This window comes from Mus musculus, chromosome 16 (genome assembly GCF_000001635.26).
Source record: "Mus musculus strain C57BL/6J chromosome 16, GRCm38.p6 C57BL/6J".
Taxonomy (NCBI): Eukaryota; Metazoa; Chordata; class Mammalia; order Rodentia; family Muridae; genus Mus; species Mus musculus.
The window spans coordinates 10,543,130-10,562,085 of record NC_000082.6 but is presented as its reverse complement, the minus strand read 5'-3'; the positions used below and the strand labels follow the sequence as shown (position 1 = coordinate 10,562,085).

The 18,956-nt window shown below is 45.9% G+C and overlaps 1 protein-coding gene across 13 annotated transcripts in view; it reads right to left on the bottom strand.

Annotated features, from left to right (window-relative positions):
• Positions 1-16,777, bottom strand: part of Clec16a (C-type lectin domain family 16, member A) — a 199,570-nt gene extending 182,793 nt beyond the window's left edge. For 10 of the 13 annotated variants that reach the window (XM_006522660.3, XM_006522662.3, XM_030249311.1 and 7 more), the window contains exons 1-2: positions 16,444-16,777; positions 1,937-2,065 (exon numbers count right to left, since the gene is read on the bottom strand). In XM_006522660.3, the coding sequence (XP_006522723.1) occupies positions 1,937-2,065; positions 16,444-16,523 (209 nt within the window). In that variant the 5' untranslated portion in view covers positions 16,524-16,777. The remainder of the gene's footprint in view (positions 1-1,936; positions 2,066-16,443) is intronic. The other 3 variants (NM_177562.5, NM_001204229.1, XM_011246027.3) reach the window with 2 other exon arrangements.
• Positions 16,778-18,956: the final 2,179 nt, after the last annotated feature.

Sequence of the window (18,956 nt, the reverse complement as noted above, 5' to 3'; positions counted from 1 at the left end):
GGAGGGAGGAAGGAAGGAGAGAGGGGGAAGACAAATAGACAGAAAGGGGGAAGGAGAGAGGGGGGAAAGAGAGAGAGGGGGAGGGAGGAAGGAAGGAATGTTAGATAGAAAGACAGACAGAAAAGGAAAAGCCCCTGCAGTCACACAAGTCTGCTGGTTGACTCCGTTCTGGGTGGTCCTCTCTCCTCACCTGTCAGCTCCACAGGGACCAATTGCCTGACACTCAATGCCACATAATTCTGTTTGAATCCATAAAGTAAATAATAAAATAAGTGAATGATAAAATATGACCCTAAAACCTGTCAGTTCTTTTCTTGCTCTGACTCCAGGAGCTTGCCTGCCTCCACACACTGCTCCAACTGACCCCAGAGCATTTCAGGCCCCTGACCTATTTTTGTCTGCCCCTGCTTCAGGTTATAAAAAGCAGCAGCTCTCCTGAATCATGAACACACTCAATACCACTGGGTGGCCAATGGAGGAAGCTGTCAAACATCTGTGCCTGGATATTGCTGCTGGGGTGACTTAGTAATCTAGTGTGACGCTCTCAAGTAGATGTTTGTCTCTCTGTGTGTCCAGTGTGTCTGTCTGTGTTGGGACATTCATACACCATGCTGAGTGCATGGAAGTCAGAGGAGGCTCTGGGTGTTTGTGCTCACCTTCTACCTTGTTTGAGACAGGTATCATTGTTGTTGCATGTACAAGCTACCTGACCCGTCTTCCACTTTTCAGGGATTTTCCTGTTCCTGCCTCTCATCTCACCATACAAGCACAAGGATTACAAATGTGTGTTACCATACATAGCCTTTATATAGATTTTGGGGATTCAACTTCATGCTTGAATGGCAAGAATTTTTATTTTTCCGGTTGGTAGACTCTAGGAATGAGAGGCTCCTTCACCATCTTCCAGCTACACGTGGGGACACCAATAGAGCTTCCATGTGGGCCGAGGGGCAAGTTTGGTAGATTGTGCTCTCAAAGCTCAGGACTCTTGCTGGCCCTCAGTAAATACGTTTGTATTAGAGGCTAGGGAGGTGGCTCAGTGGGGAAAGTGCCAGCCTCAGAAGCATGAGCTCAGATCCCTAGAATCCATAGAAAAGCTGGGTGGGTATGGCAGCCTGCCTATAACCCAAGCTCTCAGGAAGCAGGGGCAGAGATCCTGAGGACAAAATGGCCAGTTAGTTTAGATCACTGGTTCTCAACCTTCCTAACACTACAATCCTTTAATACAGGTTCCTCATGTTGTGGTGACTCCCAATCACATAATCATTTTTGTGGCTACTTCATAACTTTGTAACTTGCTATTGTTATGAACCACAATGTAAACAGCTGTGTTTTCTGCTGGTCTTAGACAATCCCTGTGAAAAGGCTGTGACAAGGGTTGAGAACCGCTGGTCCAGACTGAACTAATAAGCCCTGGGTTCAGCAAGAGACCTTAATTCTAGTAAATAAAGTGGAGAATGGTGGAGGAAGACAGCTGACATCAACCTCTGATCTCCACAAACATGCACATGTGTGCACACATGCATATACACCTAAATATATGCCTGCATATGTTCCAACACGCATAGGTACCACATGTACACATATGCAAAGCAATAAATAAACTAAAATAAACACTAAATGCTGGCCTTCAGCAACTCCCTCAGGGCAGGACCGTAATATCCAGGACACTCTTCTTGCCCTGGAGCAGATGATAGGGCTCAACTTGGAATGTTATCCACAATATCTTCAGCTTTTCTAGAGAAACTCATTTCCATAGCTCTTCCCTTTTTGGCTTGCACCTCAACGTTCTCTCAAGGACGTTTGATACAGATATTCGGGCAAGATGGAATTAGTATCAGTTCCTGACGTCATCAGGAATGACTCATGGTGTACACTTGGAAAGACACCCAAAGGAAGTGGAAGAACCAGGAAACAAAAGCACTGCAAGTCATACTCAAACACAGAGCTGTCATTTTGATCGCCCCAAATCAGGATCTCAGTGATGGAACGGATGGTCTCCACGAGCAGGTTCCGATTTTGTTCTGTGACAGTGGTGTTTTTTGTTAAAACATGGTACAGGTACCTAGAAAAAAAGGGAGACATAAGAGCTTACTCAAACTGATGTGAAAGCCAGGCCCAAGGGCCACTGGCAACACTCACAACACAGCAGTGGTTAAGTTTATGTTAGCCCAGTTTCCCATTCAGATAGAAAGAGAGGTCACTCCCACCCCCAAAATATGGCAGAAGGAGCTCTGAGGCATTACATGCCAGGGACACATCTGCCCAAATTGAGGCAAGAGCATACCAAGCCCTTGAAACCAGCACCCAAAAAACTTCAGGATGCAAACAAATTACAGAGCTGGCAAAATCAGAGGCTCCCAAAGCACACATGGGGATTCCGATTCAGTGAAACTAAAGGAAGAATAAGTGTGGCTTATCTCAGTCATCAGTGATGGATGCCAAGAAACAGTAGTCAGTGCCAGGTACCTGAAAAAAAAGCTGGTGATGGAGTCAAAGGACAGGGTCAGATATCCCTTAGCCAGAGCCTAGGACACTAAACACTGCTTTCCGAATGCTTACAGTTCCCTCTAGTGCAGCACACCATGGAAACCAGGACTGGGTATAGGACCGAAGGAGTGACTCCTGCCCAAGAACAATCTCATCTGCGAAATCTAGAGTGAAATGGCTGGGGAGGCTAAGGTCCATGAGACTTCACCTGTCAGGGCCACAGGTTTAATTGGGATCAAAAGGAGGTGGCTCAAGACATCTATCAGAGGCTGGGAGAGCTGTTTCCCACAGTCCCGAAAAGCAGGGAACAAAGAGAGGCAGACCTTGGAGGTGGAATAATTAGACTTAGCTGCTCCCACCCAAATGTTTAGTGTTCTACGCTGTCCTCACTGTGCTGTCTGACATGACAGAGAAGGCTCTGCCACAAAGCTACAACCTCACCTTCCAGTTTTCTTTTTCCTTTTTCCTTTTTCTTTATTTTTTCAATGTTGCAAGACATAGTTTACTATTTGGTAAGTCATGAATTACAAAGAATAAAATAACATTATAGATTAGTTTATCGTCATTTTTACAAGAAGATATTTTTATTTTACTGTAAAAGCCTCTTTTATAACAATGCATATGTGCTTAATAAAGGGTAGCTTGACTCTATTTTATTTAATTTTTTATTCACTTTACATCCTGATCTGTCCCTCCTCCCATCCCCCTTCCCCTCTGAGAGTGGAGGCCCCCTTTGAGTATCCCCCAACCCTGGCACATCAAGTCTCTGAAGGGCTAGGTGGTGCTTCTCCCACTGAGGCCAGACAAGACAGGCAAGTTAGGAATCAGATTCCATAGACAGGCAACAACTCTAGGAATAGCTCTTGCTCTAGTTGTCTGGACCCACATGAAGACCAAGCTGCTTATCTGCTACATATGTGCAGGGGGTCTAAGTCCAGCCCATGAATGACCTTTGGTTGGTGGTTCAGTCTCTGAGAACTCCCCCAGGGGTCCAGGTTAGTTGACTCTGTTGGTCTTCTGGTGGCGCTCCTATCCCCTTTGGGGTCTTCAGTCCTTCCTCCAACTCTTCCATAAGAGTCTCTAAGCTCCATCCAATAGTCACCTCCCATTTTTTATTATTATATTTTATTTTGAGACAGGATCTCAGGAATTTGACCCAACTGGCTTTGAACTGGCTCTGTAGCCCAGGTAAACCTAGAATTGTAATCTGCTCATCTTGGCAGTCATGTCCAGCCTGAAGTACAATTTTTAGCATGCCACAAGGTAAAGCCCTCTAAAAAGAAAACTCATCCAACCTTGGTACTTAGGTCTTCCCACAATGCTGCATGTAAGGACATAAGTCCCACTTTCCTGTACAAGGAAGTGACTCAGCAGCACCTGAACCACCCTGGAATAAACTGTAGGGACCTCATTACAAAGCTATGTGTCCACTGTGATTCTAGTGCCTACCCTTACAAGAAACTCAAGGGACACTTTCCTAAACTGTGGTTCACAGGCCTCCTGCACCTCCTTTGCCTGTTTACGTTGCTCCCCATGCAGCTCCCATGCAACCCCACTGAATCAGGCTATTGGGTGAATGGATCAAAATGGTGTGTGCATGTGCATATGCATGCATTATTGAGGATCAAACCCAGGGCCTCTTACACACTACACCTATGCTCTACAACACAGCTATTATCTCCAGCCCTCTCTCTTAAAATCTGACAGCTGCTGCACCACTCCCAATGTGGCCATCAATGACCTTTTCACACAGTCCACAGGACAATGGACATTCTCCCAGGGACAAGGTAATGCTGACAGTGCAGGTCAGGGAGAAGCAGTCTTCCCACTCTGGAGCTATGACACATGTGCAGGATAGCATACACGTGCTAACATCACACATCACACTCCTGGCTCACTGGGAAACAGCAACATGAGTGAGCTCATCTACTCTGAGGGTCTGACCTCAACTGAGTGGGCTGTCTGAATAGACTGCCCTTGCTGCCTTATCAGTCAGCAACTGCTGCTCGCTCATATTTAAGACTCTGCCTCTCTCCATGAAGCTTTCTTTGGAGAAGGCTTTTTCACTTCAATCCGCCAACTCCCATGAGGACCTGGCTGTCCCCTCTTGGGAAGTAGCAAGTACTTCACAGAGCACTGTGTTCTCCATGGTCTGTCTCTCTGACTAGACTGGAACCTCCATATCAGGAAAGTCATCTTAATGATCATGGTGACACCAATATACTCTAGAATATCTGGTACATAACAAGTGCTATATAAACGCTGAGTGAAGCAGAGGACAGCCTCTACTAATACACACTGAGTATACTATACAAGTAAGGGTTCAAAAAACAGCAGAGAGCTAGGATAAGAGCTTGTCAGGGCAGGCAGTGGTGGCACATGCCTTTAATCCCAGCTTTGGGAAGCAGAGGCAGGTGGATCTCTGTGAGTTCTAGAATAGCCTGGTCTACAAAGTAAGTTCCAGGATAGCCAGGGCTACACAGAAAAATCCTGTCTTAACAAACAAACAAACAAGCAAGCAAGCAAACCAACCAACCAAAAACCAAACCAAACCACCACCAACAAAAGAGCTCATCAGGCCTTGGAATCCAACAGTTTTGGGGTTGACCCTGTCCCTGGTACCTCCTAACTGTGTTCTGTGACAGGCATTTCACTCAGCTCTCTGTCTCTCTGTCTGAACACAGAAGTACCACAGTAGTAACCACGGAGGACTTTTCACAGGGTTGTTTGATTAAATATGGTGTTCTGGACATCTAAGTGTGGAGCCTGGCACACATGCACCATACCCAAGCAGTTTTAGCTGCTGCTGGTCTACTGTGGTCATCATGATGGGGGTTGTTATAAACATCCTTATTAGGTTGTTCAATTCCAGACTTTAGAAGGTGATATCAGGCTGGTCCCAGACAGTCAGCAAAAAAGGACCTTGAGGGAAAAACTGAGGTGGGAAAGGTCCAAGGAACTTGGAGCAGTAAGTGAAACTTGTGGGTCCCTTCTGGAGAGGCAGTAGGTATTACAGATGCCTGCACTGGCACACTGAGGCCTGGATGTCTCCATCACTACTAACAACCTGGTAATCCCGAGGCAGCAGGCTACTTCATCTTTCTGTACTTTGATGACATCCTCTGTAAAATGGAAGCACCCGTCCTCCTGGTGGCATTGGGAAGAGCAGATAAGTCAAGCTGGGTAGAGTATGCACACCTGGAAGCCCAGCACTAGGGAGGCTGAGGCAGGAGGACTACTTTGACTGAGTTCAAGGCTAACCTAAATGGACTACAGAGTGATTCCTTCTCTCAAAAATTTAGCCGGGAAGTGGTGGTGCAAGCCTTTAATCCCAGCACTTGGGAGGCAGAGGCAGGAGGATTTCTGTGTTCAAGGCCAGCCTGGGCTACAGAGTTCCAGGATAGCCAGGGCTACACAGAGAAACTGTCTCAAAAAAACAAGCAAACAAACAGACAAACAAAAATTTAAAAGAAATCCCAACATTCAGGAGGCAGAAGTAGGTGAGTTCCAGGCCAGCCAGGGTTATATAATGAGACAGGAGGAGAGAAGGGGAGGGGCCACTAAAGTGCTAGTTGTTAGGATAGCTTCCTTCATTATGTAATTGCTTCCAAAAGTCTTATTTGGGAACTTTTCTCATCTGGGCTGGTGGTGCACCCGCAGTGAGCCAATGACTACCTAGTTAAAAACTCCAATTCCAAATATGTGAAGCCTTCTTTTGAGTTGTTGGCCAGGACTGTCTAAGAGACTCCCAAAACACACGGCCTATTGCTGTTGCCCTTGGTTATCCCCAAGAGTGGAAGGTAAGTTCCTATTGCTGAAGACACCATGTTCTTCAGAAACAGGGTCCAAAGCCCCAGCTGGACACCCTCTCTTTGAGAACTAGTTTTCATGGTATCAGAAGGCAAAGGAGGGAGGGAAGCAACCAACAGCCCTACCAGCTTTGACAACTATGGACCATATCAACAACCAGCATGCCATGATAACCAGAAGCACACATACCTTGGACTCAAAAGCTGTTCAACAAGAGGGAGACCATGCCTGGTGCTGGAAACCTAGCTAACTAGTCAGTGCTAGTGAAGTCATGGCTATTGGAGAATCTACAGGCACTAATTTATTAAACCAGCATAATCCCTAACAACAATCTATAAACATTTGTCCTTATGCCCACACATAAGTGTGGTTTACAGCCCCCATCAAGGAAATGTCTCTTTGCAACAGAGGAGACTACAGAAAGTCACAACCAATCAAAAAATGCAGAATTGTAAAGCCCAGTCCTGACAGACACATCAACAAAACACTCCTACACCTAAGGCTCAGTGAACATTGCAGAAGATGGGGTGGGAAGAATATAAGAGCCAAGAGGACCAGGGTGTTTGCTGTGAAACTGTGTCTCCTGACAACATCAGAAGCTACACCCATAAGGTCTCACCAACATGACTGCCCGAACATGTTCTGAACAAGGACGGCACCAATGAATCGGACGGAGCAAAGCCCATGAGGCTTCAATCCTGCACAAAGAACTACAGGCAACTAAGGAGAGCCAGAAGCAGGAGAGGTAGTCTCCCTCCAGAGAAGAGCACACTTTGGCTCTGTCTACTGTTGTTGTCTACTGTCAAACAGCCCTGAAAACATACACACAAGTAACATGACACTGACAGAAGACATTATATTTAGTAATACACATGCATCTACATTTATGCATGCAGTAACAATTAGTGAAAAGAGGCCATGGATTTGAAGGGGAGGATGATATGGAAGGACTTGGAGGGAGGATAGGAAAGGGTTGTAAACTCCAAAGAAAGCACAAAGAAACAGAAGAACATCCTATTAGAAGGCTTTTTCAGAGATGAAGGACAGGCTAGTCAGAAGATGCTAAGAGCTCCCAGGAGCCTGGCACCAAGGGAAGGTTTCACATGACTCTCAGACTCACCTAACCACGGGATGTACCCAGTGTAAGCACTGCACAGGCCAAGGTAGCACAAAGGGCTTAGCTACACCCAGTCCTTGCCAGCCCCGTGGCTGGGAGGCACGCTTAAGAGCCCTCATGAGCTCAAAGCCTCTCCAATACTTGTCCTCAGCCTTTTTTGGTGGTGTAGTTCTGTAGGCTTTCATGGTGTCCTGTGGGGGGTTTTACCTCAGGAAGACCAAGGTGAAATGGTGCCTTCTCTCACACGGTGATGGAAAATTTGCATTTCCTCTTTAGGGCAGGGCCAATTACAAGACTTTTGCCCACTTTATTATTCTTCGTGACTTTTACTTATTAGTAGAACTCTTTATTTATCATATACATATATATCCTTTACTTTATCTATTCTCTATATAAATCCTTTACTGGATAATAAATATTCTAGCTTGTTTTCCCCAACTGTGGTGCTGTGACCACAGATTTGAGACTAATTTACTAGAGCAACCAGGAATGAAGAAACAACAGATATATGCACAGCAAATCCAGGATTAGGGTGCCAGGGCATGCTGGAGCCACACCAGCAACTAGGCATCAAAGCGCTGAATGAGGAAGCAGATCAGCTAATCTTGGTAGAGGATCTCTGCAGGGCAGCAGTCTCAGGCTACAGTTATCTGGGAGCAGAGTAAATGTATACTTTCTGCACACGCTGTCAACATCTGAACTCCAGCCTTGCCATTCTCCTAAGCTTGACCCAGGGAAAGATTTGCCATTTCCAGTGGTTTCAGCACTGGGGTCCTTGACAACCATACTTATGTGGTAAATGCTCATTCATACAGGGATACACTTTATCTCCATACTGGCCTCTCTTTTCCTTGTCTTTATAATAGCCTTTAAAATTATTTTATTAGTGTGTGTGTATTATGGGGGTGGGGGGTAAGCATACATATATCATAAAACACATGTAGAAGTCAGAGGACAACTTGCAAGAGCAGTTCTCTCTTTCCACACTGGGTTTAGGGATTGAATTCAGGTCGTAAGGCCTGCACAGCAAGTACCTGTACCCACTGAGCTACCTCACCAGCCCTCTACATTTTATTAGTGTCAGTCTTACCAATCTTTCCTTCAGAGAGCATACTGAAACATTATTTTGTTTGTTTACTTATTTATTTGTTTGTATTTATATGCATGCGCATGGGTGCACATATGCCATAACATGTGTAGAACTCAGAGGACAACTTTAAGGAGTTGATTCTCTTTCCATTATGTGAGTCCCAAGGTTCAAACACAGGTCATGAGGCTAGGCAGCAAGCACCTAACCCACTGAGCCACATTGCCGACCTCCAGACAGCTCTTGTCATAATGATCTATAGAGATCCTTGCTTACGTTAAGTTATAAAGGGTCCTGTTTTCTTGGTAGTATCAGGTGCCAGCCCACACTAATGTATAACCTGGCTGGCCCACTGCCACTTACAAGGTCCTCATTTCTCTGCTCACTCCAGGGCCACTTTTCTCATTAGTTGGTGACCACATATGTGAGTCTCTGCAGTTGGTCTAATTCTCCTGATCAATTTGTCTATCCAGTGTCAAGCCTATGTCCTCTAGCACTGCAGCTTCATGATAAATTGTGTTATGTGGCACTGTAGCCCTCCAACTTCTTGGCTTCCATTCTGTCAATACTATATTGGTCGTTTTTTTAAGCTTCTCATTTCCACAAATATTTTAAAACAGCTCCAATTTACACACAAAAATGCTGCTAGGATTCCCATTGGCACTGCCCTAAATCCTAGCTAGGTTTGGAGAGCTGAGCTGACATCTTCACAACGGTTGGATGTTGCCTCCCATGTCTTTTATTCCTTCTCCCCTCACTTCTCTCTGGTCCTCAGTCACACTCAGGATGTTACACACATCCTTCACACACCCTGCCACTGAGCCGCACAGCTGAGCTCAGAAGCTTCTTAGTACAGTGTAGACACTGTTCAGTATGTTCCGTGTAGACAGTACTGCTCAGTATGTTCAGTGTAGACAGCACTGTTCAGTATGTTCCGTGTAGATAGTACTGCTCAGTATGTCTACTTTCCACAAGTCTGCTGTGGACACACAGACATGCCCACTGGATTCCAAGTGCTGACGCTCTGTGATGCTAACACCTGACCTTGCCCAGCTTCTCATCTCTGCAGGGCCTAGCACTCTGCTTTGGGCAATGTTTTAGGAAGAGACCCTCAAAATATATTCACCTGTGAGTATCGGAGAAGCTGGCTGGATCGCTATTCCTGAGCTTTGAGAGAGAAGGTCATTAAAGTATTTGGAGATGCTAAGCTTAAAAACTTTCTATTTCAAAATGTAAAATGCATATTAGAAAGACTGGAAATTCTGACAATAAGAAAAGAGAAGAGGAGATTGTCAGCTGCTCTGCTGCCCAGAGCTGACTACTACTTGGATTTTCTTCTACTTACATAGTTGGGGTTCATGGTAAGTCCATTTTGTGCCATTTCCCCATTTGACACTGAAGTAAAAACATGTTTGCTATTGATGACTACTTATGAATATCAAATGAAAAGAATGCCCATAGCAATGTCTCTTGCACCTTCCAGGAGCATTCATATTCCCTACTTTTAGATGAACATGGAAGTTACAAAGACTTCATGTACAAGCTGAGCCCTATTTACAACAGTTTCAGAAGACCAAACCAAACTTTGTGCTTTAACTACAGCAAATAGAGATCAAATGAAGATAACAACCACGACAATGATGTTTTCCCATGGAACTGTATATGCATTTGAATCTTCTCTTTCAAAAGGCAAATATGTTTACTATTGCAAGCTCTGTCCACAACTCTGGAGTTGGTCCTCTGGGGAGCTGAGGGAGGAGCCCAGGGATCCACACCACATGGTTGGAGCCATGATTAAAACCAGGCAATTGGATCCCAGTCTACTATAGAAAAATGTAAGCAACGGCCAGGTCTGTAGCTCAGTTGGCAGTGTGTCTGCCTGCTATGTAAAAAGCCTTCGGCTCAGTTTCTGCATAAAACATAAAACACAGCCATGCTGCACACCTGCAGTCCTGGCACTCGGGAGGTGGATATGGGAAGGTCAGAAGTTCAAGGTCATCCTCAGCTATATAGCAAGTTTGACACAAGACCCTATCAAAAAACAACAAAACCAGGAAAAAACAAAAACAAAACAAGAAAAAGAAAAACCCAAATCAATAAAGTAAATAAAAACAATATTTTATAAGCAATGCATTTGCATGGACTTATGAGAGCATAACAGGAAACCAAATACAGAACAAAACAAAACAAAACAAAACAAAAAACCCCACGTGGCATGAACTCCCTCCAGTGCTCAAGGAACATCCTGGAGGACTGAGGTACTATGGAATGCTCTTTGACCACCGCACCAGACTAACCCACAAGCTAGGTCAATTCTAGCAGGCAGTACAAACTGGCTTCAGTAGGTTACAAAGGAAAGGAAAGAGCACCACGGTGAGAAGGGATGCGCTGAGAGGAGGGTGGAGGAGAAGGAACTCAGGAGTGAACATACTCCAGACGCACGGCATACGTGTACGCATTGCCACAGAGCAAAGCCCCACGTCAGCGATAAGAAAAACAAAAGAAGCATGAAGACAGTATCTGAGCGATCGTAAGGAAGGCCATCAATGCCCAGAAGAACTCAGCAGATGTAGGATCTCAGTATCAGACTCCTGCACACTGGCAAGCTTGCAAAGCCTAGACTGAAAACCTATAGCCTTCTGCCAGCATGGAACCAGTACACCAGAGGTTCATCACCAAGGACTACAGATACAAACAAATCCACCTCCTCCCTAGACCTTGCTTTCCCAAGAGTTTTATTTCACAAGTCAAACCACAACACTTAACAAAAGCCTGTGTCGACAATCAGTCTTATGTCCATTTTAGAGAAAGAAGCTCAGGACCTAAGACCCAAGTTCTCTTTAGTAGGCAGTTTCTGAGGCTGGCTGTGAGTCTGATGACTTGTACTGTGGACGCTCCCATTGGAAAACCTAGAAACTTGTCCACAAGCTGACAGCACTGGGAGAAGGTATATATATAGCATGACAGAGCTGAAAATTCACCCCCAAATCACACTCATCTTCCGATCGCAAGGCCTTAGGTATGAGAAAGAAGTCGAGGACACTGTGTCTGTTTGGCCTTCTCAGCAGCTGAAATCCTCAAGACAGCCCCCAGAAAGTCCCATTCTGGGCCCTGAACTCATCTGCTCAGTGTCCAGCATTCTGGACGACAGAACTAAGTGGTGCTGGTGGATCAGCCTGGAGGCTTAGAGGAACGTGTTAACAGCTTCTGGTGAATCACCCCAAAGACATTAAACCAGGCCAGAGAGTAGGAGGGAGCCTAGGATACAAGGAAGGGGAATGGAGGAAGGGCCATTTGCCCTAGAAAACGCCACAGCTCTTGCACAGGCCCTTAAAGAATGGTCAGGAGTACCTCTTTGGTTCACCTTGTATTTACTGACCACTTACTATGTATCTGGCTCTGCACAAGTACTGGACAATCCCCACACGAACAAACCACAGATCCCTGACTTCATGAAGCATATGTGCACATGAAGAAAGACAAGCAGATGTATACAAACTAAGACACTGTCTTAGGACAAAGGACAAGCCTGTGGAAACCTGGCCAGCTCCCTAGGAATCTAAACTCAAGATCAGAATGAAGCTTGGAGAATCTACAAGACCTGGTAGCTAATCCACTCCCAGAAAGGATTAGACAGTACATAAAAGCATGAGATTCTCACTGGTTAAAACCTTGCAGCACTTTGCATAAAAGCAGCAGCAATTTAAGGATAGAACTAGGTATTTGGATGGATGGGAAGAAAAGGAGGGGAAAGCTGAGTGGAGAGAACAAGCGTGCAGACAGATGGCACAGACAGACAGATGGCATGTAGATATGTACTGCAGTCTGAGAGAAGGGCCACCACAGCAACAAGCTTGGATTCCAGTAGGTGTCACAGTAACTCACCAGGCATGGCTGCCGTTGGAAAAGTGGTTTCCCCTTCCAGGCTGGCCCACCTTTACCCTCTCCAACTCTTTACCTTCCTTGATAACAAAGGGCCCTAAATCTTTGCAGCATAAAGTCTCAGTTCTCTAGTGTGGCTCATAAGGCCCAGTGGGATCAAGCCTTAGTACTTAGGGTCCTAGACCTCACTGAAGCTCTGACAGCATGGGTCATTCACCCAACCTTTCAGGAGGCTCTCTCAAGGCATCCTGCTGAGTCTGAGTCATTCCCTCCACTCCTACCCATCCCTGGCACCCTACTAACCTGAAAATAACTACTCAGCCTTAGATCCTCCAGGTCTGCATTTGGAGGGGTTTTGCTCACTAGGAATAGTCATGTGCCTGTGTTCCCAGGCTCAATGGTAGGGCAAAGTCTGAAATACTTTGAGACCTACATGAATTTAGCCTTTATATAGGATGTCAGCTGACCTGGCAACCTCTGGGAGTGAGCTAGTAGGCAAGGCCAGGGAGTAAGGCTTGAGAACGACGTGAATTCTGGGCTTTAGTTCATTTCAGATGGCCTGTGCCCCAAGTTGAAAGGGACCTTCTGGAACTCTGGCAAGCAAAGGCAATCTGTAACAGGGACTGGAGTAGGATGACACAGCATGGGTGAGAGTAACACAAGCTTTAAAGAGAAAAGGAGCTTCGTTCCCATTTGCATGGCTAAGCTGACACAGTGGTGCCCAGAACCTGCTGAGAATGAGACCAGAAGAAAGGAGGCAGCTTCGTCTAACTAAGCACCCGCTCTCTGCTATGGTGTAGCTAGAACACACCGTTCAGTTACAAGAGCTATCCAATAGACTCCACCAGCTCAGAAGGCAATTTAGCAGGATCATCACTTGGACCAAGAATCTTGACATCATCAAGTGACTAGAATTGAGACAACAACATAACAACCAAGGTTCTATCAGTTTGTGGGCAAATGGCCCCCTTTCCAAATGACATTTCAGTAACAATCAAAGGACTCTATAAGTAGAGATTCTGCTGAGGGTAGACATTTGTCAGTTAATGTCACAGCCTTGTTACTAGTCTGGCAGTGAACCATCAATGATGTGTCATGAATAACAACCTGACTGTTCCATCTGTCCCCAACTAAGTGACTGACCAAACTTGGTATGTAAATAATTCAAGTACAGCTTTTCACTATTTAGCAAAAAGTGTGTAACAGAAAAGTTTCTTTCCAGTTTGTAAGATGGAAGTGCTGTGAAGGAAAGAATGCCTTATAAGCAGTGGTAGGGTATAGTGACACAGTATGTGATACAGACACATTATGTCTGTAATTCCAGCACTCAGGAGCAGAGAAAGACTTGTTCCCCCTTACACCTCTGTGACCCTGAAGAAAGAAATATAAAATCAACAACTAAAGAACCCTACTCTCAATTTTCTTAAAATCTTAACCTCTTATTCCACCAAGACTGCTACATCAGGACAATGATGTCCTGGAGACCAGCAGGGTGATGCATCCTGGGTCTCCCTGATCTAGAGACTGCGGCAGGAGATGCATGAATGCACGCTTTCCCTGGCTTGGGTCTGTTTTAAAGGATCTGGGGCCGTCAGTCACTTAGTAACCGGGAAGGCGATCTGCTCTGCTTTACTTGGCTTTCCTGTTTCAGTACGGAAAATCCCATGTTCTGCTCCCCAACCCCCACCCCAGACTGGACAAACGTTAGGTGTTCATTGGCCCCCATGTCTGATAAAGCCTCTTTCTTCTCACAGCCTTGCTTCCCATAGCTATGAGTTCCTACCTGGATTGGCCATAAATCTGACTATGGTGCCCCTAATGTGGCTGTGCCTTATGATGACACTTCCCCATTTAGGGGATCTCTGATACAGTGTTGCCTCCTCCAGAAAGCTTCTATAAAGGAATTCTACAGACCCCTGGGACCACTAGAGTCCCGAGATTTGACACACTGAAGAGTCCTGGCTCCACTGTGGTCTCCTAGCAGCAGCTAGCAGTCTCCCCCAGGAGTTGGTACTCAGAATGCAGATGAAGGCAGCACAAGCACTGGGGTAGGCACTAGATGTCTGCAGCCCCCTTTCCAAGTCACCTTGGATCTTCTAGGTCTTGTGCCAATCAATACCCAGGTTCCTGAAGCTGTGAAAGGGAATAAACAGAGCAGCCTGAATTAAGGTGGGCAAGCTCTTTTTCCCAGGACCTCTGAAGTGAACCAGAGACATTCCCAGGGTATCAGGAAGGGACCTGAGGTCCTTTACATTACCAGGTGTCCATTGTTGGCCAGCAAAAATGTCCCATTGGCCATCACATGCAGCCCAGTCAAAAGTTTCCTCAAACTAAGAAGTTTTATCCAGAAAGACATTATAACAAAGAAACCAGAATTGAAACTTGCCTTAAGCTACCTGGATCCTAAGTCTATCTATATAGGACACAATCAAACTCATAGACTTGTGATGAATAAAACAAACAGGAAATCCTTAACCAGGCAAAGTAACACAATAATGGGAATTTAAAGGGGCTACAGTCCCAAGTGAAGTGAGAGCCAGCAGGTGCTTAGGCTGGTAGGACACCCAGCCCCTCGGGACAATCATCCTCCCCTTCACAGCCACTTATCCACACCCCACTCCCTTTCCGGGCCATCTGCCATCCCGGTTAAGATTTCTGAATTGCTACCAACCCCCACTCTTGCCCTCTACCTCTTTCCTCTCCACCCCCAAATCATCCAGCTCTTCACATTTGGAGATTTACAAACATTTACTAAATCCTTGCTCCATGACAGAAAGAAGCCATTCTACACCCCAACATCAAAGGGGAAGTCCCATCTAATTTTTAGCTTGCCAATCTTTTCTAGGGACCCCTGTCTTCCTTTCTGTTGTTACCGCACTATCTTCCTGTCCCCATACAAAGCTTCTGGGGTCCCCTCTGAAACTGCCTTCTCCGCCCCCCCTTGGTACCTCCACCTCCAGTTCTCTCCCTGGAGCCTCTCATTTCTCTAAGGTCTCTGTCTTCTACCACTCTCTCTTTGTAGTCCCTTCCAATCCTCTGGCAATATAAGTGCAAAGAAACCAAGCAGGTTCTCCCGTCTTGGGAGTGTCAGTTTAACAAAAGCTAGAAAGGAAGTGAAAATAAACAGAGCCACAGAAGACAGCAAGGGTATAATGACTGGAACTTAGAGACAGAAAGGAACTGGAATGGGCTGGGAAGGCTTGAGTGCCTCTGTTAGCCACTCCTGTAGAGCAATCCTGAATCAATCACTTAACATGCTCAACATTACCCAATTCTTGTACAGTTCCCAGTTCCCAGCTGGTAATGGCAAATTGGAAGGACAGAGAGAGAAAATATGCCCAAAGCTACAGTCATTAAGTCAGGATTTGAACACAGGTCTAACTCCAAAGCTAGCCTCTTCTGTGTACTTCCCTGTTTCCCCAGGACTCTGTAAGCCTCCTGTCTTCTCTAAAGGTGCTACTGCTGACTATCCCTCTAGAATTCCTTCTGAAAATACTTGTGTTCTTTTAATCAATGTTCTTTTTAGAGCACTTGTACATGTTCTGTGCGTTTTCTTCATTCTCTTATCCAACCAATCCTAAAAATAACCACAAAAAGTGGTACTGTCACTCTATTCGTTTTACAGTGAAGGAAACTGAAGCCTAAATGCATACTGTTAACTAAAATCGAATCCAGATCTGGCCGGGTCAATGGCCTCGTAACTATGCAGTCCAAGAAGTGCTACCCCAAGAAGCCCAGTGGCCACTGTCTGTCCCCGGGACATCAAGACAACTCCAGCCCACAAAACGAAAACTCAACGATGCCCTTACTTTTCAGGTTAGGTGTCTGGAGACTGAAAAATCACGCGACTTGTCCAAGGTCACACACAGAGCCAGAAGTGAAAGAGTCAGGGTTCGAAGCCAGGTGCCCTGACTCCAAAGCCTTGCGGATAACCAACATACAACCCTCCCGCGGCACCCCTGTCTTCCTCGCACCTCCGAGCCCCGCAAGCCAAGCCCGCGTCTGGGCGTCCGCGCCCGGCCCCGCGGCCTTCCCGCCGCGCGCCCCGCACACTCACTTCAGGTGGTCCAAGGAGTGGATGTTGCGGGAGGACTTGCTGTGGCCCCCGCCCACCCAGCTCCGTGAGCGTCCAAACATGTCCGCAGACCAGCCCTGTCGCCTGCCTCACGGTTTCATGTCCGAGCCGCCCAGCGGCCCGGTGTCCGCGGCGACATCTCAAGCCCAGCCAGCGGCGGCGGGGGCGGTGGAGAGACTGCCAAGCACCTTGCTCCCCAGCCCAAAGCCCCGCACTGACATTCAGCCGGAACCGGCCGTTCGACCGCCGCGCTTTACGGCCGCCGCCGCGAGGAAATCTGGGAAATGAAGTTCTCCGGCGAGGCTCTTGACGACAGGACTCTGCGAACGGACTACAAGGACCGGCATGACTCGCGCGACCGTCCAGAGGAGGCGGGACAAGAGGAAGGAAGAGGCTGGGCACTGTCAAGGTGGGCGGAAACGGTTTGCTGAAATCGGAGTAAGACTATCTGACCTTATTTATTGTTAGCTTTGTGATTAGAAGAGTGTCTCGAAACCCCAGCTAAAATTGGAGACCACCCTTGGCAATTTGGCAAGGTTTAGTTCTCTTAAAAAGTATTACGTGCGCGTGCGCGCGCGCGCGCGCGCACACACACACACACACACACACACGCACTTAGAGTCTGTAAAACTTTGGAAAGCAAGTTCTCGCCTTCCACTATTTGAGATCTGAGAATTGAAGTCGGATCTTCAGACTTGTCAGCATCTTTGCTTAACAGCTGAGCCATTTTGATGGGTCTAACTCTTTAAAAAAATTTTTTAAAGGGGTGGGAATGTGGCTTATGCATTATGGATGCAACCTTCAATATCGCAATAATAAGAATTAAAAATAAAAAGCATTGAGTAGTACATTATCATTTGTCATTATCCTAAGTGATTAATTATTTAATTCTCACAACCATATGAAGTAGATGCTGTTATTAACCTTATTTTACAATTCAGGAAACTGAGTCACAGAGGCACTTTATGTGTGACAGACGCAGGATTCAAGCCCAGGTACCCTTATTTGCTTCTGTTGACAAAACCAATCAGTAACATTCTGGTTTGTCCTTACAACCTTTTTCTTTTGCACATTAGTCTTAAAACATTTTGTAAAGATGTGAGCAGCATTGTAAAGCTAACCACGATGAACTTTCAGAGGTTTCCTCTGGTCATTATTGAAAACTCATGCCATTTCCCAACTAATTCAGTAAGAAAGAAAGAGAACTCCAAGATCTCCATGAAAGGTTACATACACCTGGACTTCCTTCCCAGACTGGAAGTGGGAACCTCGGTGGGAAGCAAGATTTTGTGCCCCACACCCTCTCATTTATTCATTTCTACATCTCATAGCTATTTAACCCCTGTGACAGCCCATTGACTGTCCTAGGAAAAGAGTTGAGTCAGGGACCAATGTTCTCTCCAGGGCCCAGGACAAGATTTGCACATAGCACGTTTTTAGATGAATATTGATAGAGTGAATGGTTTGCATTGCTTCCAAGAATTAGAGAGATGTAGACTGGCATCAGGCTAATGGTTTCCCATGTAAAAGTCATGAAAGAACAAGAACATGTCTGACCTCCAAAGGAAATGACAGAGACTCAGCAGCTTCGAGAATCCATTTCTCTGGAATTTGTTTTCCTCATCTGTGAAAAGGGAATATACTACATTGCCTTGTCCAGCTCCTATAAACCTAAGTGTGACTTAGATTAAAGGCCTTTGTAAGAATTGAGGATAGACCTTAATCCCAGAACTCAGGAGACAGAGGCAGTGGAACTCTACATGTTCTGGGACAGCCTGGTCTATAGCCAATTTCAGGGCACCCAGAGGCTTCATGGTGAGACCCTGGGTTTTCAGGGTTTGGGTTTTGTTGTTGTTGTTGTTGTTGTTGTTGTTGTTGTTGTTTTCAAAAACAGATGTAGAGCTACATCTCGTCTATATCTTGCACACACAGACCTTGGTTTTGATCCCTCGCAAACTCATCCTCCTGACGAAGCACAAAGGTGGTCTGTAAACCGAAGAATCTGAGCAGATATATACTTAGCATTATTGGTTGGTTGGTTGGTTGGTTTTAAACATGGACTGCAAAATAATAGAAACAATAAGCAGCCTTATTGGCAGAAGATTTGACCTGCTTGTGGTACTTTCCATCCGGGTGTCATGGAACCCTATAATGCCTCTGTCAAAGGCACTCAGTAATTGATTTTTTTTTCTTACTATACCGTGAAAAAGAAAACAACAAAAGCGCTTTGGGGATATCTAAGATTTTCAGTGGAATTACCGGCATTCCTTTTCCACCCGGCATCATTTTAAAGGGGGTAAACTAAGTTCCAAAAAGGTGACGCTCCATACCTAAGTTCGAGATGCAGTCTAAGGAGTGCCAACTGCAGAAGAGCAACTTAGAGACTGGAGCACCTCCCATGGGGCGGAGCAAATGAGTACCCGCCCCCGGACAGCTCAAGCCAATAAACGTGGAGCACTGAGCTAGCCAATAAATACGGGCGAGCATGCGACTGG